The sequence below is a fragment of the Lygodium microphyllum genome, chromosome 18 (assembly GCF_053477565.2).
Source record: "Lygodium microphyllum isolate KBCC chromosome 18, Lygodium_microphyllum_v1.1.10, whole genome shotgun sequence".
NCBI classification, from domain to species: domain Eukaryota; kingdom Viridiplantae; phylum Streptophyta; class Polypodiopsida; order Schizaeales; family Lygodiaceae; genus Lygodium; species Lygodium microphyllum.
The window spans coordinates 17,404,857-17,429,134 of record NC_141152.1 but is presented as its reverse complement, the minus strand read 5'-3'; the positions used below and the strand labels follow the sequence as shown (position 1 = coordinate 17,429,134).

At 44.9% G+C, this 24,278-nt stretch overlaps 1 protein-coding gene across 4 annotated transcripts in view; it reads right to left on the bottom strand.

The window, feature by feature from the left end:
• Positions 1-24,278, bottom strand: part of LOC148020631 (glycoside hydrolase family 2 protein) — a 254,701-nt gene that overhangs the window by 28,129 nt on the left and 202,294 nt on the right. For all 4 annotated transcript variants that reach the window (XM_087698437.1, XM_087698439.1, XM_087698438.1 and 1 more), the window contains 2 exons: positions 23,579-23,707; positions 22,567-23,262 (listed from right to left, as the gene is read on the bottom strand). In XM_087698437.1, the coding sequence (XP_087554563.1) occupies positions 22,567-23,262; positions 23,579-23,707 (825 nt within the window). The remainder of the gene's footprint in view (positions 1-22,566; positions 23,263-23,578; positions 23,708-24,278) is intronic.

The window sequence follows — 24,278 nt, the reverse complement described above, 5'->3', positions numbered from 1 at the left end:
TTCTTCCATTTTAGTAACAAGAAGCAAGCCCTATCCATGTATTGCTGATCAACGATGGAGAAAGGCTGATTTCCCCTCTTTCTTCTCTCATACTGTAAAGAAATCAGTTCTTATCATTGCATAATAGATAATGCATGTGTGTTTGTACATCTTTGCATGATCTTATGAGAGTGAGAATTACTTCTCCTCACTCTCAGGTTGATTGTAACTGAGCTCTTCCCTAAGGGATTTGGGTTGAGCAAAAATACATTCCTTCAGGGGAGGGTTGCCCATCTTCAACCCTCAATCTTGTCTCCATTACTTTTATATTTTCATGGCTGTAATTTTGTGAGTAATTTTTATTTTCAGCTTTAAGTGTTCATTATCTTTTATATTAAATCTCGAAAACAAGCGAATATCATAATTGTTAAGCATACTACGTTGTTCGGGGCGTTTACAGTGGTATCAGAGCTTTGGCTCGGTCCTCACCCCAACACTGGTAGTGCTTACAATTATAAGTTTGTTTGTTTTCAACCCTTGCATTGAGTGCTTGAGCATATTTTTCTTAGAGTCTCAATGGATTAGTCGAGTGCTATCCTTCAAGCCATTCAAAGTCTTAGAGAGGAGAATTAGCAAATTCGTGAGCAACTTCTCAAACTAGAAAAAGTTGAGAATCCCAAAGAATTCAAGGAAAGAAGCCCATCTGCTTCAAGGAGACAAAGCCATACCAATGAAAGGAGCCGATCAAGAAGTCCAACTACTTCTAAGAGGCAGTTCCATTCTACTTCAAGACAACGAAAGAGATCGCGTCGAAGCTCATCCTCTTCTTCAAAGTCATCTGGCGCCTACTCTGATGGACCCTTTTCTAGTGACGAAGAGTCACACCCTTCTCGTGGAAGACCTCATCATCGTCAAAGGCGTCGACATTCTTCACCCTCGTCTCCATCTTCATCTCCATCAAGCACTTCATCATCTTCAACCTCAAGATCCGGGCATGGACGAAGGTATAAGAAGAAGAAGAAGACTAAGTCACTATCTCAACTTGAAAAGAACATCAAGTTCAGTATGTATGATGGTTTCCGAAATCTTGATCTTCTTCTGAAGTTTATTCGTCAATTTCAAATTTTGTATGGTCGTGACAAGTATAAAGAAAAAGAAAAGATTAAGTTTGCAACTTTACATTTAACCGACTTAGCCCATACTTGGTGGATAGGGTTGGAATATGATCATGCTGCCCCAAAATCATGGCGGTCCTTTGTTCGCATGATACAAAGCCAATTTCTTCCTGTTCATTTCAAAAGAGATGTAAAAATGGAATGGGATCAGCTTTGGCAAAGGAAAAATGAGTCACTTGGTGACTATACCAAGAGATTTTGGGAGCTACTTTTGAAGGTCCAACATTTCAAGAAGATCAACAGTTCGGAAAAGCTTAGGAAGTTTCAAGGAGGTTTGCATTTTAAACTTCGTACTGCTCTTAATCATTATCATTGTTCTAGTCTCAGGGAACTCATTGACCATGCTGAGGCATGGGAAATCGAGCACAATGGCAACAAATCATTCCAAAAGAATGATAAGAAGAGAGTAGCTGATGATGAGGAGTATTCAGCCCCAAATGAAGGATAAAAACAACGGCAAAAGCAGCCATCAAATCAAAAGATGATGAAGCCCTATGCACCTCCTAATGCTCCTCAATTTCGCTCCAATCTATACCCACAAGCAAAGCAACTTTCCGAAGAAGAAAAGCAGCGCTTCATGAAAAAAGGGAAGTGCTTTAAATGTGGACAAACAGGCCACATAGCGAAGCAATGTCCAAACAAAGGACAAAGCAAGGTTTCTGACGACAAGCCTAAGTCGCCAGTGAAAATCAATGCTATAAGTGATGTAGTTACAAACACAACTCACACTCCAGAGATGCACAAATTATTAAAAGCTTGGAGACAGTTGCAAGGTAAGCAAGCACTATTCTTGATAGATCTTGGGGCGAATGAAAATGTCACTTCCTTGCAATTAGCTAAAGAGCTTGGATTAAAGAATGAAGAGATGGACACTCCGGCAGAAGTTCGCCAAGCTTTAAATACCGATGAAGGTGACATAGTGAAGATTGTGACACCCTACATTGGCAAGCTCAAGTTTCAAATTCAAGGCTACAGTGACGAAGATACCTTCTGTATGGGAGACCTTGATGGTTGCGATGTGATTCTTGGCATGCCCTGGAATCATAGAGTAGATTCAACCATCTTCTCTCAGAAGGAGAAGGTAGAACTCACCAACAAAGGCAAGAAGTACGAGATCCAAGCTGGAGTTTCTGGAGACACCATACCTATGAGCAACTTCAGCTCTTGGAAAAGTATAAAGATTATTTTTCGGAAGATCTTCCTTATCAGCTTCCCCCAGAAAGGCCAAAAGACCATCATATTGATATTATTCCGGGTAGTTCTCCTCCTAATATAGCACCATACCATGTGAGCCGTCCTCAACAAGAAGAAATCAGAAAGCAAGTCGAAGACCTACTCAACCGTGGGCTAATTATGCCAAGTAGCTCACCATTTTGTTAACCGGTTCTTCTTGTTTAAAAGAAAGATGGCACATTCAGGATGTGCATTGATTATCGACCCCTCAACAAAATCACTGTGAAGAATCGGTTTCCTATTCCCAGAATTGACGACATTTTGGATCGTCTAGGAGGCTCAAAGGTTTTCAGCCACATTGATCTAAAGAGTGGTTATCATCAAATTAGGGTAATACTACAAGATGTACACAAAACTGCTTTCAGCACTTCATACAGTCTTTATGAATTCTTGGTGGTTCCTTTCGGATTAACCAATGTACCAGCCACCTTTAATCAAATGATGGAGCGCATCTTTAGAGAGCATCGACAATATGTCGGTACTTTCTTTGATGATATTCTTGTCTTTAGCAAGAATGAAGAGGAGCATCATCAGCACTTGGAGATTGTTCTACAATTATTTCAACAAAATCAACTCTTGGTAAATGGTAAAAAGAGTGAATTTTTCATGCATAAAATAAATTACCTTGGGTATGTCATCTCTTCTGAAGGGATTCAGATGGATCCTGAAAAGATCAAGATAATCCAAGAATGGCCTCATCTTCATGATGTACATGAGGTGCGATCGTTTCTTGGCTTATACTCTTATTACCGCTGCTTCATCAAGCATTTTGCACATATGACTTCTCCACTTCATGACCTTACAAAGAAGAACTCTTTCCAATGGAAGGAAAAAGAGAAGGCAGCCTTCACAAGGCTGAAAACAGCTCTTACTTCTGGACCTGTTCTTATCATTCCAGATTTGGTAAAACCATTTGTGGTGGAAGCAGATGCTTGCGGTGATTATATTGGTAAAGTGCTAAATCAAGAAGGCCATGCTGTAGCCTTTGAAAGCCCCCGTCTAAATGATATGGAGAAAAGGTATGACATTTATGAAAAGGAGCTCTTAGCAGTGGTTCATGCTTTGAATATATGGAAATATTATTTTTTAGGCAATGAATTCCTTATTAAAACTGATCATCAGAGCTTGAAGTATTTCAAGACTCCAAAGCATTTGCGGGAGAAACATGCAAGATGGGAAAATTTATTGTCTATGTTTCATTTTCAAATTATATACACTCCAGGGAAACAAAATGTAGTTGCTGATACAATTTCTAGAGTGCCTCGCATTGCAACTATTACAGTGGCTCATCATGAAGATTTTCAAACGATGAAGAATACTTATGATGAAGATACTGATTTTGCAGCAATTTGGTCAAATTTACAGCAAGGAGGTTCTCATCTAGATTATTCCATCAAAGACGGTTACCTTCTCATGGACAATCGCCTTTGTGTCACTCTTCCTGTTCGACAAAAGGTGCTTAAAGAAAGTCATGAACTCCCTTATGCAGGGCATAGAGGGAGGGCAGCCACTCTAAGTGCAATTGAGCGCTACTTTTATTGGCCAACATTACGAAGAGATACACATAACTTCATTGAGGTTTGTCTAGTATGCCAAAAATCCAAGTATGATAGGCAGAAGACTCCAGGATTGTTGCAACCTCTTCCAGTGCCCAAAGATCCATGGGAATCTATCAGAATGGATTTCATCTCAGGTATTCCAAGAACACCTCAAGGTCATGATATGATTTGGTTCATAATTGATCGATTCAGCAAGCAATCACATTTTATTCCATGTCATAAAACATTGAAATCCGCACAAGCTGCAAGACTTTTCATTCAACATATCTTCAGATTACATGGTATGCCTTTTGAGATCATTACAGATAGAGACTCTAAATTCACAAGTAACTTTTGGCGTGCTTTATTTGAGAATTTGGGAACCACTTTAAAGTTCTCCTCAGCTTTTCATCCTCAAACTGACGGCCAACAGAGGTGATGAATCTCACTCTTTTGGATATGTTGAAAGCTTATGTTAGTGAACATAAGTCACAATGGAAGAAATATCTTCCATTATTGGAGTTTGCTTACAACAATACAGTGCACTCATCCACAAGGAAAGCTCCAAATGAAATAGTACAGGGTAAAGTGATTCCTCCTCCAATTATTCGCACTAAAGATAAGATTTTTGCTGCTGATGAGTTTGCTTCAGATTTAAAAACAACAATGGATCAAGTTCGAGCCACTATCAAAGTTGCCCAAGAGCGACAAAAGAAGCAAGCAGATAAACGAAGAAGACCTTTGGCTTTTAAAAAAGGTCAATATGTCTTGCTAAAGTTTGATAAAAGTAGGCTCAAACAAGGTTCCGGTCAAAATTCAACTTTTCCAAAGCTCTCCAATAGATACTTTGGACCCTTGAAAGTGATTGAGAAAATAAATGAAGTTTCTTATCGACTTGAGCTTCCTGCTCATTGGAAAATACACAATGCTTTTCATGTAAGTTTGCTAAAACCTTATATAGGACCAGAACCAAAGGAACCCATTACTAAAGATCCCCCAGAAGTTGAAGAAACAGAGCAACTCTTGGAACCTGAACAGATTTTGTTTCACAAGGATCGAACCACGAGAAGTGGCCTTGTGACACGAAAATTCTTACTAAAATTCAAGAATCTACCCACAACAGATGCATAGGGGGTAGATGAAAAATTCATGAAGGATTACCCAGACATTCTTTAATCATATCAAGAAGCTTTTCAGCTGAGGATAGCTGAATAAAAGCCAGGGGGCTGTCACAACTCTATAAAAACAGAATTTGTATCCTTTTTCATTAATTTGTCTATATAATGATTTATTAAATTTGTTTCCTTTGCACTAATTAGATATAAAGAAAAGTGCATTGGAGTTGGCCATTGATGAGTGGTCACAGGTTATGGTGGACCCACGCGGTGGGTTAGAGAAAAGATAGTTTACACTTCCACCTACATGGCCCGATTGGGCGCCTTTGACTAGAACTCACGCATATCAGGGTTAGACTCGCACACAGAAAGGATTGATGCCTTGAAGTGTGGGCTAGATCCGCCAGAACAGACAGTTACAATCAGCAAGATGGCATGATCATGAAATGCTTGTACAATGTGCATGTGTGGACTGAAAGCTTGAAATGCACATTTCTTTGCATAGGAAAGTCACATGAAGATTCTGATACCGTTTTTGCGATGTACACGGAAAAAGCTTTCATATGACACCCATATTGGGGGGTCCCTAAATTTTAGGAGGTTTCTAAATTTTAGGAGCCTCGAATTAGCCTAAAAATGCTAGTCCTAAAACATAGGGATGTCATTCTAAAAATAGTAAATTCTGTACTCTGACTATGCTTACTAAATTTGGTTGTTTCTATTCTTGACAGTATTCAACCCAAAAAGGAAGGCCATAGAGAAGAGACAAGTGTCAAGACACTTGTTACATAAGCTTTCAAGTGTTCACCCACTTGTCACATCTCATGACATGTGGCTGGACACTTGTCTTGTGCTACTCCACTTTCCCCTTTTGTACTAGCTCTTCCCTCTCCTATAAATAAGAGCTCGTTTTTCTTCATTCAGCATCATTTTTCTTTGCTGTAAACTCATGTACAGCACCCACAGATAGCCAGAAACTGGCCCCATCCATCCCCATCATCATCCCCCACTTCTTCATTATCAAATTCCTCCATATTCCCTCTTCTATCACTGCTGTTTTACAGGACAGCAAGCCTGTAAATTCATTACAACACCTCCTTCTCGAGCTCTTTCTTCCATTTTAGCAACAAGAAGCAAGCCCTATCCATGTACTGCTGATCAACGATGGAGAAAGGCTGATTTCCCCTCTTTCTTCTCTCATACTGTAAAGAAATCAGTTCTTATCATTGCATAATAGATAATGCATGTGTGTTTGTATATCTTTGCATGATCTTGTGAGAGTGAGAATTACTTCTCCTCACTCTCGGGTTGATTGTAACTGAGCTCTTCCCTAAGGGACTTGGGTTGAGCAGAAATACATTCCTTCAGGGGAGGCTTGCCCATCTTCAATCCTCAATCTTGTCTCCATTACTTTTACATTTTCATGGCTGTAATTTTGTGAGTAATTTTCATTTTCAGCTTTAAGTGTTCATTCTCTTTTATATTAAATCTCGAAAACAAGCAAATATCATAATTGTTAAGCATACTACGTTGTTCGGAGCGTTTACAGAGTGCTCTCTCCTCCTCCCAGCACTGCTACCTGGCCTATACGACTACCTCTTGGCAGATTCTGCTTGACTCGGCTAGGACCTATGCAACCTCCTCTGCTATCCTGTCCCTCCCAACCCACTCTCTGGTCCAAATCTGCACTGTCTGTCTCAACACCTCCATCCTCCTATAGATCGAGTCATGGATCCGACAGGATTGTGTATCTAGGGCGGATGTTGGGGGATCAAGTGTCAGGAGAACCGGGCAGTGATTGGATAACGTGGTGCCTTCCAATAGCTCAATCTGGCCTCAACGAGAGTCTCCCCACTCTCCCACATAAAACCTGTCCAACCGCTCCAGCAGGGCTCCACCTAGCCACCTATATCCCCAGGAGAAGTCCAACGATCTCTCCCTCCTATGGAAGGCAGGGTCTTTCCAAGCATCACGTGCTCCAACTGCAAGCAAAAAGACCTTCCATGCCTCCTGCTCCTCCCTAGCCATGCCTTAGTAGTTTCTTCCTCTGCCCTGCTAGTTCTCCAAAGCCTCCAGGTTGTTGAAATCTCCTCCAACAATCCAAGAGTCCACCTCTGGGAGTCCAGCTGCAATCTCCACCCAGAACTTGCTGCGTGCCCTATCCTCTGTAAAGGCATAGACATTGAGGACTCCAATACAAGAGTCCCCAATATCCAATCTGGTCCATAGAACCCTTCCTACCACTATCGTCCCGTGGTCTCGAACACAAGTGGTGAGATTCGTGCCAATAGAGGTGCATACGTCTCCGCTCTTGCCGTGGGCACCTATGGAGTTCTCCCAGTAAGTATGCGAGCTGTCCGGAAGTACCTTCCCAATCCGCTGAGCCTGGGCGAGGGTGAGCTTGTGCGCCTGCAGAAGCAAGATGTCTATCCGCCCGGCAAGGGCAGGCTGCAACTCCTGTCAAACAATCAGCTTTCTCGAGCCACGTGCCCCACTGTAGTGGAGACTATTCACATTCCAGGATGCAAGATGTAAGCTCATGGGGAAACCTGTGACTGACAAAACACGCATCTGTTCGGTGTGGATGCTACAGATGAGGAAGAGAGATTGTGAGGCATGCAAGTCCTCCAGGTGGTACTATCAATGCACCTATTAGCCATGCTGAAAAACGCGACTCTGTGCACTGGTAGAAGCGGGCCGCCTATACTGAGGGCCACTCGATCACGTCCCTTGATGCTCTCCACTATGGGGGGGCTCAAAAGATAATGCTCAAGTGCGGGACGTCGGCGCAGCCCACCAGTTAATGTCCATCATGCAACCTGGCCACTGTTGTGCAAACAGTGCTAATCCTTCATCTCCCATCCACTGGGAGATGTGATCCACCACTTGATCTTCAACTCCTCCTCAATCTGAGTAGTCGTCCACTCCTTTGAGTAAGATGACTGAAAAAAAAGGTAGTTTGGTCCATCCGGTGGTGCTAGTAGGTGGACCTTGCCCCTCTTTGACTTACGAACTACGAAGATCTCCACCTCTAGAGGTAGTGGGAACTCTCCGCGCTCCGCAACTCGCAGGTAGGACCATGGGCCACTGCGGAAGAACTCTTGTGGTAGCAGCTGTGCCTGTCTCGGGAAAGTATGGCCGGTGGCAGTGGCAGATGAGTTCGTCGCTGTGTCGACGGGGGGAGAATGTTGGTGTGCAGAGGAGGTAGGTGTGTGTGGCTCATCACCTCTTGTGGGAGGAGGAGGGGTGGATCTGGGGGGGCTCACCTGACCTGGGTGTGCATCAGGAGGAGTGCTCGGTAGGGGGGGTGATGGGGGTGAAGAGGATCGAGATATGGTGGGATGGCTGAAGATGTATGGTAGGTGTTGGGGGGGGGGGGGGGAGGGCGGTGTGTGGCCCTGGCAAGGGGGGGCTGTGGCCCAAGGTCAGTGGAGGGAGGGGAGGCATGGGATGTGGGGGGGGGGGGGGGGTGGGTGAGGGGCTTGTGGGAACTCACGCGAGACAGTCTGTGGCACATGGGAGAATGTGGGGGGTTGCGGTCCTGTTGGGTGGGGCTGTGGAATGCTTTGCCGAGAGGAAGGGGCCGCTTGCCCTCCAACACCCTGCTGACGAGGCTGGGTCTGAGGAGTTGGCTGCCCCCCCTTGCCATCTCCCTCTCTGTCGTCTCTGGACCCGTGTGAAATCGTCAGCGTCCACCTGCGGACCTGTGGGTGGAGCCGCCTTGGCTCCGAAACGCATATAAACTGCTGCCTAATGCCCAAAGTCGTAGTAGCGCAGGCACTGCCCTGGTTACCCAGTCACAATGACCTGCTGCCTAAAGGAGTGCCTACCTGCCTCAATCTCTAGGAACTGTGGGGTATTCTTGACCTCTTTCACTGCCACCCGTACCTTTGGGACCCTGCAGTTGTCACTACAACCGCGAAGGACAGTGCCGAAAAGCCCCCCCAAAGTCTTCCACCAACTGGCGATACTCAATCACCAGGCCGGGGAAAAGAAGGGTGATCGGGTGCCGAAGAAACCTGTTGTGGAGTGCAAACACCTCCACAGTAAATCCACTTTTACCAAGGGACCATGTATATGACCCCCTTCGTGGATGCATATGGTGAACTGGCGAATAGCTCGCGAGCTGCATCTACCGAGCTGAGTCAGACCATGAAGATCCCTTGGCCCAATAGGACCACCTCCATGATCTGCGCTATGACGATGCGCAAGGTGGAGTGAAGCCAGTCCTGAAGCTAGGCCCTGGCTGGGGAATGTCCTACTACCTGACCATAAATCGTTGTTTCCATTAGCTCCAGCTCTTTAGCTTGAACGGCTAAGAGCTGCTTCTCAGAGAGGACTACGCACAAGGTGTTTGACTGGGGGGTACTCGAGGAGTGCGCCGACGTCTAACCATAGGTTTCCATTGCGCGTCCCTTTTGGGAGAACCTACCTATCGCGCTGCTGTGCTACTGGATGGGGAGTTGCTGCAGGGGGAGGGAGCAATTTGGGGGGGGGGGGGGGGGGGGGGTTTCTATTTTCGATGGCGGTGGTGTTGCAGCCTGATAGTGGGCCAGGCCTCCTGGCAAGACAGCACGCGGGGGACGGGGGGGAAGGGGGAGCACGTAGGCACAGGCGGGGGGAGGGCAGGGCGGGCGTAGGGGGGAAAGGGCGGACTCAGGCGGCGCGCAGGGAATTGGCGAAGGGCCCTGGCGAACGTGAGAAGGATGGGCGCTGGTGGCTGTCGATGGCGAGGGAGGGAGTCACTGGCGAAGGCGCTGTACCGGCTGGGCACGACGAAGCGACGGGACGGGGCGGGCGGGGGCACGACAAACAGGCGGGCAGGGGCACACTGATGTGACGGGCAGGAGAGCTCATAACTTCGCACGGAAAGCTATAGATGAAGACATTATTTAGGGTGCTCCTATCCTAGAAAAAGCCTATCTGTGTATCATGAATGATGTCTGGAAACACACGGTGGAGTCGCCTACCCATCATCTTGGCCAGTGCCTTATAGGCCACTGACAATAGGGTGATCAGTCTCCACTGGGATAGCTCCAAGGGGTCTCCCCCATTGGGGAGGAGACTGATAAGACCTGCCCATAGGCTCCCTTGTATCCTTCTTTAGCTGCAAATCTCTTGGAAGGCCAGGAGTAGGAGGTCCTTCACCACCTCCCAATAGGTAGTGAAGAATGCATTAGAAAGGCCATCCTTTCCCGAGCATTTCTGCCCATCCTGTGCATGGAAAGCCTCCTCTAGTTCCTTCTCTCTGAAGGGGTCTAGGAGGGAGCGTCCCATCTCCTCTGTGAGTGACAAGGGACAGGATATGATCCCAAACCTACTGTCTACATTGATGTCCTCTGGTTGAGGTTGTCTCCTGCTGGAAAAGGTGTTTGTAGTTGTCAATGGCAATCTCCATCACCTCATTTGGGCTAGAGCGAATCCTCCCATATTGATGCCGAAGGTTGTGTATCTGCACTCCTGAGATGTGGAGCTGATGCACTTGGAAAGACTCCTTGCACATCGTGTTCCCCTTCTGTGCCTAAAAGGCTGCTGAGGTGAGGAAGGGAAACTCCAAGTGCCTGTCCTCTAGGCCAGCAAGGGCTGCTCGTGCACACACCTCCTGTGCGTGGAGGATGGGGTTCCCTGGTGCATCGTGTAGTAGTATTTGCGTGGTTGGTAGGTCCCGCCGGAGTGCTCTCTCCTCCTCCCAGCTCTACCGCCTGGCGTGTAGGGCTGCCTCCTGGTAGATACTGCTCGACCCGGCTACGACCTCTGCAACCTTTTTTTGTGATCCAGTCCCGCCTGTCCCACTTCCTAGTCCAGAGCTGCTCAATCTGTCTCTTCACCTCCTCCCTCCTGTAGATTGAGTCAGGGATCCCACAGGATCTTGTGTCTAGGGCAGAGGCTGGGGCATCAAGTGTTAGGAGAACCGTGCAGTGATCAGACAAAGTGGTACCAGCCAACTGCCCTACCTGACCTCCGCGAGAGCATTGCCACTCTCCTACATAAAACCTGTCCAATCGCTCCAACAAAACTCTACCTAGCCGCCTGTGTCCCCAAGAGAAGTCCAGCGACCTCTCTCTCCTGTGGAAAGGTGGGTCTCTTCAAGCATCGCGTGCTCCTATTGCTAGTACGAAGACCTCCCATGTCTCCTGTTCCTCCCCAGCCATGCCCTGGTAGTTTCTATCTTTGCCCTGCTGGTCCTCTAAGGCCTCCAAGTTGTTGAAGTCTCCTCCAACAATCCAGGAGTCCACCTCAGGGAGTCCTGCTATGATTCTCTACTCAGAATGTGCTGCGTGCCCTAACCTCTGTAGGGGCGATATTGAGGACTCCAATGCACGAGTCCCCAATATCCAATCTGATCCATAGAACCCTCCCTACCACAATTGTCCCGTGGTCTCGTATATAGGCAGTGAGGGTTGGGCCAATAGAGGTGCATGTGCCTCCACTCTTGCCGTAGGCATCGATGGCGTGCTCCCAGTGAGTGAACTGCTTGGGAGTACCTTCCCTACCCCATGGGCCTAGGTAGCAGGAGTGAGCTTATGCTCCTGCAAAAGTAAGATGTCGATCTGTCCAGTGAGGGTAGGCTGTAGCTTCTACCGAACAATCAACTTCCTGGAATCACATGCCCCATTGTAGTGGAGGCTGTTCACATTCCAAGATACAAGATGTAAACTCATAGGGAAACATGTGACTGGCCGAACATGCATCTGTTCAGTGTGGAAGCTGTTGACGGTGATAGATACACTAGGTGGTACCACTGAGACATCTATCAGTCAAGCTGAGAGGCGTGACTCTGTACATTGGTACAAACGGGCTGCCTATGCCAGGGGCCACTTAATCACATTCATTGGAGCTCTCCACTGCGGAGGGGCTCGAAAGATAATGCTCAGATGTGGGACCTCGACCCCAGCCCACCAGTTAGTGTCCATCATGCAACCTTGCCACTGCTCGGAAAAGAGTGCTAGTTCTCCTTCTTCCATCCACTCGGAGATGTGGTCTACCACCTGACTCTTCACCTCCTCTATTTGTGTCACCGTCCAGTCTCCTCTATGAGAGGTCTGAAGGAAGAAAGCATAGTTTGGTCCAGTCTCCTCTATTTGTGTCACCATCTTGTCTCCTCTATGAGAGGCATTCGCGCTCCACAACAGCTAGTAGATAGACCTTGCCGCTCCTTGACTTGTGTACCACGAAAATTCCCACCTCCAGAGGTAGTGGGAACTTTGTGTGCTCCACAACTCTCAGGTAGGACCACGGACCACTGCGAAAAAACTCTTGTGGTAGCAGATGCGCCTATCTCGAGAAGGTGTAGGAAAGTGGCATGGATAGCTAAGTTGGTGGCTGTTTAGGGAGGGGGAGAGCTAGGAGGATGTGGGCGTATGGGGCTCCTCACCTCCTGTGGGGGGGAAAAGGGGGGGGGGGGGGGGGGGGGGGGGGGGGGGGGGCGGGGAGGGATGGGTTAGGGGGGGGTCACCTATACTAGGTGGGGATTAGGGGGACTGATCGGCGAGGGAGATGGTGGGGAGGGGGAGGATGGTGGGGTGGTTGGAGGCACAACGCGGGTATGGGAGGGAGGCGGTGGTTGTGGGCTAGGATCGGGGGGAGGAAACCGTGGGGAAGGGGAGGTTGGGTAAGGGGAATGTGGGCCCTCGGGTGAAGTGGCATGTGATGCCTTCGTGGGAGGTGGATGTGGAGGCCTGTGGTCCTGCCAGGTAGGAAGGGGGGGGGGGGGGGGCGGGGGGGGCCTGCATGGTGCTTTGCCAAGGGGGCGACGCTCGCCCTTCTACTACGTGCTGCCGTAGCTTTTTGTGCGGGTTACTATGACCCCCCCTGCCGTCTCCCTGTCTGTTGTCTTTGGACCCGTGTAAAGCCGCCAATGTCCACCTGTGGGCCTTCGGCGAACCCACCTCCGCTTTGAAGCGCATGCAATTTGCTTCCTAATGCCCAAAGTCGTGGCAATGCAGGCACTACCCTGGCTCCCTAGTCACAATAACGTGCTGCTTGAAAGAGTGTCTGCCTATCTCAATCTCCAAAAACTGATGTATATTCTGTCTCTTTCATTGCCACTCGTACCTTTGGGACTTCTGCGGCTGTCACTGCGCCCGCAAAGGAGGCGGGAAGGAGAGTGCCAAAAAGCCGTCCAAAGTCCACTAACTGGCGATACTCTACCGCCAATCCGAGGGAGAGTAGGGTGACCGGGTGTCTAAGGAACCTGTTGTGGAGCGCGAATGCCTCCACTGTGAAGCCACTCTACCAGGGAACCATGTAGATGACCCTGTTCATGGAAGCATAGGGTGAGCTATCCACTAGCTTACGGGTTGCATCTGCCAAGGTGAGTCATACCATGAAGATCCTTGACCCATGAAAACCGCCTCCGTGATTTGCATTGTGCCAATGCGCAACATGGAGTGAAGCCGAAGCTCGGCCCTAGATGGGAAGTATCCTACAACTTGACCAAAGATCGTTGTTTCTTTCAGCTCTCTGGCTTTGTGGCACGGACGGCTAAGAGCTGTTCCTTAGAGAGGACGATGCGCAAGGTGTTTAACTAGGGGGCACTCACAGAATGCACTAGCGTCTGACTAGAGGTTTCCATTGTGCGTTCCTCTTGAGAACCTACCAATCTCACTGCTGTGCTACCGGAGAGGGGGGAGTTGCTGTAGAGGGAGGGAGCAACTGGAGGGGGGGGGGGGGGGGGGGGGGGGGGGGTGGGGTGGGGGGACAATGCGAGGAGGGGAACATTCTTTTTTCTGCTAGTGGGGGAGGTGCTAGACACCACTGAAGGCCGTCTCTCAATGGGCACAATGCAGGTGTCGGCCCTGACGGACGGAGCCGCAGGGCAGAAGAGACACTGAATCAGGGCGGAGGAGGTGGGGTGGAAAAGGAGGCAAGGCATTAAATAAAAATTTTGATTTTTAAAACAAAGAAACTGACCGGAGAGGTCCGTTGACCCTGCCCTGTCGCCTCCCGCCGCTTGCTCACCAGCGTCACGTGCTTGTCGCCCGTCACGAGACCACTGCGTCTGCCCAATGGACCCATTGATTTCTCCCTGCCCTCCCCACATAAACCTGCATCATGTTGCTGCCTTGTTGAAGCTCGCCAGCGCCTGTCGAACATCGCCTGACTATTGCGCCTGCGCTTGCCTTATCGCATGACTCGACTGCTGCTTTTTCTTGCTCGTCGACCTCCTGCTGCCTGTCACCACGCAACCCACTCGACTGGCAGTCACTTGCTCAGCAGCTGTACGTCTACCTGTTTCCGAGCTGATTGTTGCAAGAGTGAGCAAGAGAGAGTGACGGCTGGAGAGCAAGAGTGAGAACAGAGTCAAGTATGATTCGATTAGAGTGTACCGACAATGTGTTGATACACAAAGAATAAAATGTATTTATACTTAGGGCACGTAAGGGTGCATTCACATGTACAGCTAAATAATGTGTGTGTACTTTACACGGAGGTTAAACCGGGCCTTTATCCCAACACCACTTAGCTTTACTATCCCAAGGAGACCAAACATTATTTGCTTTCTCAGTCACACACATCTTATCTTCAATGAACTTATGGTAAACCTAATTGCATGATTATTTGAGGAAATCATTTGAATGCACAAAAGCCTAGTCCAACCATGAGGAAACCACTGAAGTGCACAAAAGTCCAGTCCAACCATGGGGATGAAGGCTAATATACAAGCAAAGGTGAGTGTCGTTGAAACTATTGTTTTAAGTTTGACCTAATTAGCTTGTATACTAGCTCTCTCCCTTGCTCTCAAGGGTAATTGCATTCATTATGAAGTATAGAAAGCATAGTCACCGTCACGTGCACTGCGCTCCGCCCCTGCCATCATACCTACTCGCCCCCCTCCCCTACTATCTCGTGGCCTGCTCTCTCCTCCTGTGGCACTGTGTTCTCCACCCTCCCTCCTACCTTTTGCTCCGCCATTGCCCCGCCTACCCCCCCCCCCCCCCCCACGTACTCCCTCCATACGACCCCACTTGTCTTTTGCTCCGCCTACTTCCCCCACCTTTTTTATCATGACACTGCTTGACTCTTGGAAGACCTTGGTGGTTTCACTCAGCAATAACCCCAATCTCTTATATGATGGGGTAAGGGGTTCTATCTTGAATGAAGAAATTAGACGTATGTCTAGTGGAGAAGGCAGCAACTCAACTTATAATGTAAGAGGCAAGGCTGAAAAGAAAAATGCAAATGTAGGGCACATAAACAGGAGTAAGAGCAAAGGAAAGGAAAAGAGTGATATTACTTGCTATCACTGTGGTCGAAAGGGCCACAAGAAACGTGATTGCAAGTATTACAAGAAGGAACAAGAGAGAAAGAATAATGCACGAGATAAAAAGAAGAAGGAAGATAAGACAGATGCATCCGAGGCAACCAAAGGCAAAGAAAAGGCCAATGTGGTCTCTAGTGTGGTCATAGAGGAGCTTTCAGATACAGAGGCTGATGTATTATGTGTAGTTGATTATGATGCCCTTGTATGTCACATGCAGGATATGCAGATTACCAAGGTTGATGTGATTAATGCACTCTTATCAGTTGATGATGGTGTCACTCAGACTTGGATTTTGAACTCTGGTGTCTCTTTCCATGTAACTTTTTGCTTGGAGTATTTTGCTATGTTCAATGCAGGCAGTTATGGAAAGGTGTATCTTGAAAATAACGATGCTTGCAGCATTGATGGGATTGACATTGTACACTTGTCGTTAGACAATGGTCAAGAGCTTGTGTTGAAAGATGTCAAATATGTGCCTGGCATTAAAAAGAGTTTACTATTTGTTGGTCAGCTTGACTTGCATGGCTACACCACACTGTTTGGTGGTGGTTTGTGGAAAGTGAAAAAGGGTTCCATGCTGATTGCAAAAGGAACCAAGAAGGGCACTTTGTATTGTTTTCACTGTAAAGCCTTGAATGGCAAGTTTCTAGTAGTTGCTGAAATTTGCAGCCACTTAGAGTTATGGCATAAGAGATTAGGCCATATGAGCCAAAAAGAACTTGATGTCCTTATCTCTCTGAAGAGGGTTGATGGAAAAGGCTCTAAACTTGACTTTTGTAATGAGTGTCAGTTTGGAAAGCAAATAAAAAATTCCTTTTACTCTAGTGTCTCTCGTAACTCCAATGTCTTGGACTTAGTGCATTCTAATGAATGTAGTCCAATGTAGGCTGGCGGGCAATGACACAAGATCCCAAGTATCATTTGCATATAGAGGTTTAATCTCTTCTTGCATAGCTAGCTCCCACTTACTGTTGAACTCACATGACTTGACCTCTTTGTATGTAAGAGGTTCACCCTCATCTGTAACCATCACATAATGCAAGGAGGGGTCAAACCTATGTGCTTGCCTTCTTACGCATGTAGACCTGTGTACCCAATAATCAACATTTTTTAGGAATTGGGCTACATCAAGAGATATTATTTTCAGCATTTATTGGTTGCTGTAAGCCATTTTCAGCATGCTGTACAGCACCTTCATTTTCATTACCAGCACTTGCATTTTCATAATCAGCAAACCTATCTTGCTGTCCATGACCTCCTTGTGCTCCTATTTACTATCCATCATCATCTGGCTCAAAAATAACTGGCTGATTATCAGTTTCATCCTATGGTACAGCACCATGAGGCTCATTTTCTGAAGTAATAGGTGACTACAAACTCTAAAATTTCACTTTTTTCATATCTTCATCAAAGGCTAAAGTACCTTTCAGTAATTTTGCCTCATTAAACACAACATTACGGTTGCAAATAATTTTATTGGATTGAGGTAACCACACTTTGTAGCCAAATTCACCCTCATCACCATAGCCCATGAAAATGCCTTTGGTAGATATTGGGTCAAGTTTGTTCCTCAGCTCATCCCTAACATGCACAAAAGCATCACAGCCAAATATGCATAAATGATCATATGAGGCCGATTTGCTAGACCAAACCTCCTTAGGGATACCATTATCAAAGGACCTGTTTGGAGAGCGATTGCAAAAGTGAACCACGGTTTTGAGTGCCTCTCCCCAAAATTCATGAGGGAGATTAGCAGTGGACAACATGCACGGCACTCTTTCACATAAAGTCCTATTATATCTTTCAGCCACCCCATTTGAGGAAGGGCTGTAAGGGGCTGTAAGCTCCCTCTTCATACCATGTAAGTCACAAAAGGACTTGAATTCAGTCCATGTGAACTCACCTCCATTATCAGTTCTCAAGCATTTCAGCTTTCTACCTGTCTGAGTGGTCACAAATGATTGAAAAGTTTTAAAAACAGCAAACACTTCACTTTTCTTTTTCAGCAAGTACACCCAAATCTTCTTGGAACAGTTATCAATAAAGGAGACAAAATATGCAGCACCACCCAACGATTTCACGGGCATACTACATACTCTTGTATCATTGCCCGCAAGCCTACATTGGACTATATACATCAGAATGCATTAAGTCCAAGACATTGGACTTACGAGAGACACTAGAGTAAAAGGAATTTTTTATTTGCTTTCCAAACTAACACTCATTACAAAAGTAAAGTTTAGAGCCTTTTCCATCAACCCTCTTCAAAGAGATAAGGACATCAAGTCCTTTTTGGCTCATATGGCCTAATCTCTTATGCCATAACTCTAAGTGGCTGCAAATTTCAGTAACTTCTAGAAACTTGCCATTCAAGGCTTTACAGTGCAAACAATACAAAGTGCCCTCTTGGTTCCTTTTGCAATCAGCATGGAACCCTTTTTTACTTTCCACAAACCACCACCAAACAGTGTGGTGTAGCCATGCAAGTCAAGCTGACCAACAGATAGTAAACTCTTTTTAATGCCAGGCACATATCTGACATCTTTCAACACAAGCTCTTGACCATTGTCTAATGACAAGTGTACAGTGCCAATCCCATCAATGTTGCAAGCATGGTTATTTTCAAGATACACCTTTCCATAACTGCCTGCATTGAACATAGCAAAATACTCCAAGCAAGGACTTACATGGAAAGAGGCACTAGAGTCTACAATCCAAGTCTGAGTGACACCATCATCAACTGATAAGAGTGCCTTAATCACATCAGCTTTGGTAATCTGCATATCTTGCATGTGACATACAAGGGCATCATAATCAACTACACATAATACATCAATCTTTGTATCTGAAAGCTCCTCCATGACCACACTAGAGGCCACATTGGCCTTTTCTTTGCCTTTGGTTGCCTTAGATGCATCTGTCTTATCTTCCTTCTTTTTTTTATCTCCTACATTATTCTTTCTCTCTTGTTCCTTCTTGTAATACCTCCAATCATGTTTCTTGTGGCCCTTCCGACCACAATGATAGCAAGTAATGTCACTCTTTTCCTTACCTTTGCTCTTGCTCCTGTTTATATGCCCTACATTTGCATTTTTCTTTTCAGCCTTGCCTCTTACATTATAAGTTGAGTTGCTGCCTTCTCCACTAGACATATGTCTAATTTCTTCATTTAAGATAGAACCCCTCACCCCATCATATGAGAGATTGGAATTATTGCTGAGTGAAACCTCCAAGGTCTTCCAAGAGTCAAGCAGTATCATGATAAAAAAGATTGCCCTCAACTTATCATCAAAGTCCAAATTTGCATCTTTGAGTTGATTTAGAATCCTTGTAAATGCACTCAAGTGCTCAGTTGCAGGCTTTGACTCATCCAATCGCTTATTCACCAACTTGCGCATTAAATGCACTTGATTAACAGGTGTGGTGATCTCATAAAAAGTTTTCAACTTCTCCCATATTGCGTAACCTGTATGTAAACCCTTAATGTCTATCAGAATATCATTAGTGACACCTATCTTTATGTAAGCCACAACCTTTTTATTTACTCTGGCCCAATCTCCATTAGACATTAGTATGGGTTTATTTTCCTGCAAAGCATCCTCACAATCCTTTAGGAACAAAATGCCTTGTATACGGTCTTTCAAATGGTCAAAGCCATGACCATCAAACCGTTTGATCTCCATCAAACTCTTGATGTCTGAACTGGAAGAAGTTGCAGCCATTTTATTATGAACACAAGAGCAAATGTACTAATTTGCAGAAGCACAAGCTGAACCAGCAAAATACACTGATGTTCTTTCTCAAAGCAAAATACACTGCTGTTCTTTCTCAACCAGAAATAAATCTCTGCTGTTTGTACGTGAAACAGCTACCACACCGGCAAAAAATGCAGAAATTTATCAAATTCTGCGCAAATCCCCAAAATTTCAAGTCCAAAATTGCATAAATGTCAACCAATCCGACCCCGCTGAGCAAAATTTTATGAATACATGAAAAAGCCCAATGTTCAGGGATCCAATGTCAAGAAATTTTACTCAAAAGAGCAAAATTTGACAAATTTGGTCAAATCCCTAATTTAATTGAGATCACCACTCTCAAAGTCTGCAAATTCTAGCCTAAATGTCATTGTGAGGCATGGACAAGATCAAATCCGAGAAAAGCCCCAAATTTCCGGGCTTGAATTTGCACAAATTTGAAATCTGTGCCTCCAACGCGTGAATATTGGAAAGCACAAATGTGTTTTTATCTCAAGAAAAGTACATTGAAAAGGTACTAGACAGATTTAATATGGCTAAAGCTAATCCTTTTGGGGTACCCTTACCTCCTTATCATCTTAAGCTTAGCAAAGCCAATAGCCCAAAAGATGACGTGGAAGTAAATGCTATGAAGGGAGTCGCTTATGTATCAGCTTGTGGCTCTCTTATGTATGCTATGGTTGCTACTTGTCCAGACATTGTTCATGTAGTGGGAGTTGTCAGCAAGTTTATGTCGAATCCTCGCAAAACACATTGGGAGGTTGTCAAGTGTATTCTTAGATACCTCAAGGATAAACAAAGAAAGTATATTTGCTATGGGCAGGGTGCACTTACTTTGCAGGGTTATTGTGATGCAAATATGGCAGGTGACTTGGACACTCATAGGTCCATCACTGGGTATGCCTTTACAGTTGCAAGTGGGGCTGTTTCTTGGTGTTCCAGGTTGCAGAACATTGTTGCACTGAGTACCATTGAAGGTGAATACATATCAGCTACTGAAGCTTTTAAGGAAGCTATATGGTTGAGGAGACTTGCAGAGGATCTCGGCATGTCTATGGGTACTATAGTTTTGGGATGTGATAGCTAGAGTGCTGTGTATCTTTCTAAGAATGCCATGTACCATTCACGCACAAAGCATATAGATGTGCGATATCACTTCATCAGATAGATTCTGAAAGATGGTCAAATCACATTGACCAAGATCAAAACACAAGACAACCCCGCAAAATTTCTCACTAAAAGCCTAAGCAAAGCTCAGCATGAGCATTGCATATGACTAGTGGGAGTTGGTTAGAGGTTCACATCGGACCTTTAAGTGGGAGATTGTTGGGGTAAAGGACCAGTTTAACCTCCATGTAAAGTACACGCACATTGTTTAGCTGTACATGTGAATGTACCCTTACGTGCCCTAAGTATAAATACATTTTATTCTTTGTGTACCAACACATTGTTGGTACACTAACCGAATCGTACTTGACTCTGTTCTCACTCTTACTCTCCAGCCGTCACACTCTCGCTCACTCTTGCTCGACTTCCATCTCTATCACCTATGCTCTTCCCCAGCAAGTGGCACGATCGATTGCTTGAATTGTAGAGGTCTAAGCTTCCTTACCAAGGAAATGTTTTTATATGGAAACTACTTATCGAGGGTCTCCCCATGAGGGATACATTGTGTAGTCACAAGATCTTCAATGGTAGGTGTTTGTACTACATGTGATAAGACTCCTGTTCATCTTTTTATTTCTTGCCCAATTGCTAGACAGGTCTAGGTTTTCCCAAGCATGAACGTCAATGACACATCAACATCTCAATCATCCATTCTTGGGTTTTGGGCAAGATGTTGTCCATGACTACTGTATAGCTAGAACATCCTTGTCTCATTTTATTTTTGGTGTTGGACTGGTCTTTTGGCATATTAGGCAAAGATGCAATGCATTTATTTCTGATGCGGCTTCACGTACCCATAGTCATGTTATTATCATATTTTAGTAGTGATGTGTATGAACACACTTAGGATTGCCAACGTACTTTTTTCCCTCCTTGGAAGCTATTTTTCATAGGCCTTATATATACACATACTTAGTCTTGTAAATCTTCTCTATTGATACCTCTCAATATACTCTCAAGCTTTTTCTTCCTCTCATGTTGTGTGTCTGCATTCTAGCAACCCTCAATCCAACAATTGGTATCAAAGTGAGTTTCAACCTCTTGGGACAGTTATCAATACCCTCTAGTTGATTTCCTTGAATTGTGATGATATTCCACAAGCATTCACAAGTTGACAAATACTTCAAGCCTATAGGGCTTGGCGTCTCAAATTTTTTATTCATGTTCATTTTGGCCTCCTTTGGCACTACTATCGAAACTGCATAGGCTATTTTGTCCTTTTGTGTAGAATTTTCAATAATACAAGATGACTGCCCCAAGTTTAATCGGATGGCACATTAGGCATGGTCTCTATTGTCAATGCAATTCTATCTGCTCATAGTGTGATAGTGCCTCTCTGTAAAGCCAGGCAGTTTTCCAAGTCCCTCACGGATACAATGATTTATGGGGCAAGATCAATTGCACAAAAAAAAGCCCTTCCCCAACCTTGATTCCAATCATCCTTGGCAGAATTTGAATCTTGCAAGTTACCTGAGTCTAGAAGGTGCTTCGGTTAACCAGATATATCATCTTATGATTAGTGATCACCATTAGTTGGTGACTAAAGCCAATTTTGTTTAGGGACTACATAAAAGAACGGCATGGTGAAAATTGATTGTTATGGAAGCGTGGCTCAATAAGACTCCATTTAGATGCAAAGTTTTTATCTGGAAAATGCTGATAGGTGGTTGCCCCTTGCCTCAGCTCTTTCCAGCTGCCCTATCTTGAATGGCAAATGTATTCTTTTGTAACTACCAGTGTGGAATCTTCCCACCATAGATTCGTGTGTCCAAAAAGATTTGGTCCATCTTGTCTGAAATTTGGAGAGCTTCAATGGGGCCAGTGTGGAATCTTCCTGCCATAGATTTATCGTGTGTCCAAAAAGATTTGGTCCATCTTGTCTGATATTTGGAGAGCTTCAATGGGGCCTTTGCTGTGTCCCTTTGATTGGATCTTTGATAAGGCAAAATATTCCAGTCCCACACAGCCATATAAGAAGGATCTTGTTTCATTTTCTTCAGTTTTGGGCTGCTGGCACAACTGGGTCACCCAGAACGCCTTCATCTTTGATACAGCCTCTCAGGTTCAAAGTCACATTGCTAAGTTCAAGGCTCTTCTCCATTGGCAGGTGGATCTTATTCAGCTGGCTGGCCTTCTCCCTAGAGAAGATTTAGTTACTTGGCATATGCCAGTTTGTTCTGCTTCTCTGCCATAACTTTTGTATTTCTCATGTGATTAATATAATCTCATTATGAAAAAAAAAAGTACATCTAACCATTCTTTAAATCAACGACTTTACAAAAATGGATAGAGACTATTGTGCAACAAGATTAAAATGTATAAGCAAATTAAACTGCATACCTCAATGTTCTCTCCCTTTTGCAGCTCTTCCTCATGTGTTGCTCTATCTAGCTCAGCTATGCTGTAATAGCTTGCACTCATCTGGAAAGGAGGTGATGTGTTTGCTGTAGATGCAAGAAGGGCAATATCATGTACCATGCTCTTGAAAGCAACCCACTGCACATCTGTTCTTCCTCCACATTCTCCTGGAACAATGTAAGGAACATGGAGAGATGACACAGTTTCTTCATAGATTCCAACTTGTGCTGCAGCTTTCCTATCAGGATAGCATTCAAATGGGCCCCGTCCAAACCAAGTCAGTTCATCAAACTCACTTGCTAATTGGAATACCAATCCTACACGAGGCAGGGTAGGAAGCTGCCCCTGTGGCTTTACTTCAACTTCAAGTGTTACACTCCCTGACCCATAAATCTTGTATTTCATGTGCACATGAAAGTATTTGGACTCAAGTAATCCTGACCCAAATTTTGACTTTTCAGCTTCTTTAGGCTGCACAATGAGGGAAGCAGACACTTCAATCATCCTGTCGAACTTCTTTGCTTGAAAATCATTCATGCCTGTGATGACAAGGGAATCCAGCCCGCAGTCTTTCCACTTGTATGCATAGCTAGAAATTCCACCACCTTTATCATTGTCTGTAGGAGCTCTGTAAAAACAAGGCTCTGGCCCAGCCTTGATAACTGCTACATCTTTTACCTGAAACAAAGAAATGAAATGTTTCACCTATAGGGCTTGATTTACTCTATATGGTCCCCACTGAAGGTCACCTCTCACATCAACATAACATGTATTGCCTAAAATATATAAATAGAGATGCCCAATAAAGCCAAACATACCAAATTTCAGTAGATACCAATATAGATACATACATGACATACAGCACACAAGACAAGTGCCCATTTGGAAGTACAACGTTTCAGACTAAGATTATAGAAACATAAAGTTCATTGTGCATGCTGAAGTGATGCATAAGGGGCAAGAAAACATAGTACTCCAATTTGGAAGTATTGACCTTCCATGAGTCAATAATGCCATTCGATTTGTTGAGTTCAATTGCCCATTCATGCTGATCATTTTCAATCTTGAGAGTTGTCTCTGAGAGTTCCAAATGAAATCCGGATTCAGCACCAATATTCTCAACCTGAAAAGAAGGAAAAGAAATAGGAAATGTAGTTTTGTACGTTGCAATGTTTACAAAACTCTCCCCTTAATGACGAGTCACATGAGATTGTTATTGTAAAACTAGTAACACGTACGGTGCTAAGGTGTGCTGTTATTTCTTCCCTGATCCCTTGTGGTATCCAGAGATGTGCCAGGAATATTTCAATTTATACAGACTAGTATAACACAGAGAAAGCCATGACAAGAAAACTATTACAGTTTCCAAAATGATGCAAAACATTTCAACTTATACAGACTAGTATGAGACAGAAAAACGTGACAAAACAACTATTACAGTTTGCAAAATGATGCAGAACAGTTACTTCCCTGATTTCCTCATTTATTTGTCTTTACTCTTCAGGGACATTCAATATGAAAGCATTCAGTTAACTAATATGTTTAATCATAGCCATGATTTGGAGAATGGCAGAGCAACTAGGTATGATAGCAGTTAAAGAGATTAGGTGTTATCAATCAAACCTCTTATTGTATGACCATCTAATTTTTTTTAAAAAAAGTTGTATCTTTATGCCAAAATTAAGGCCATGGTT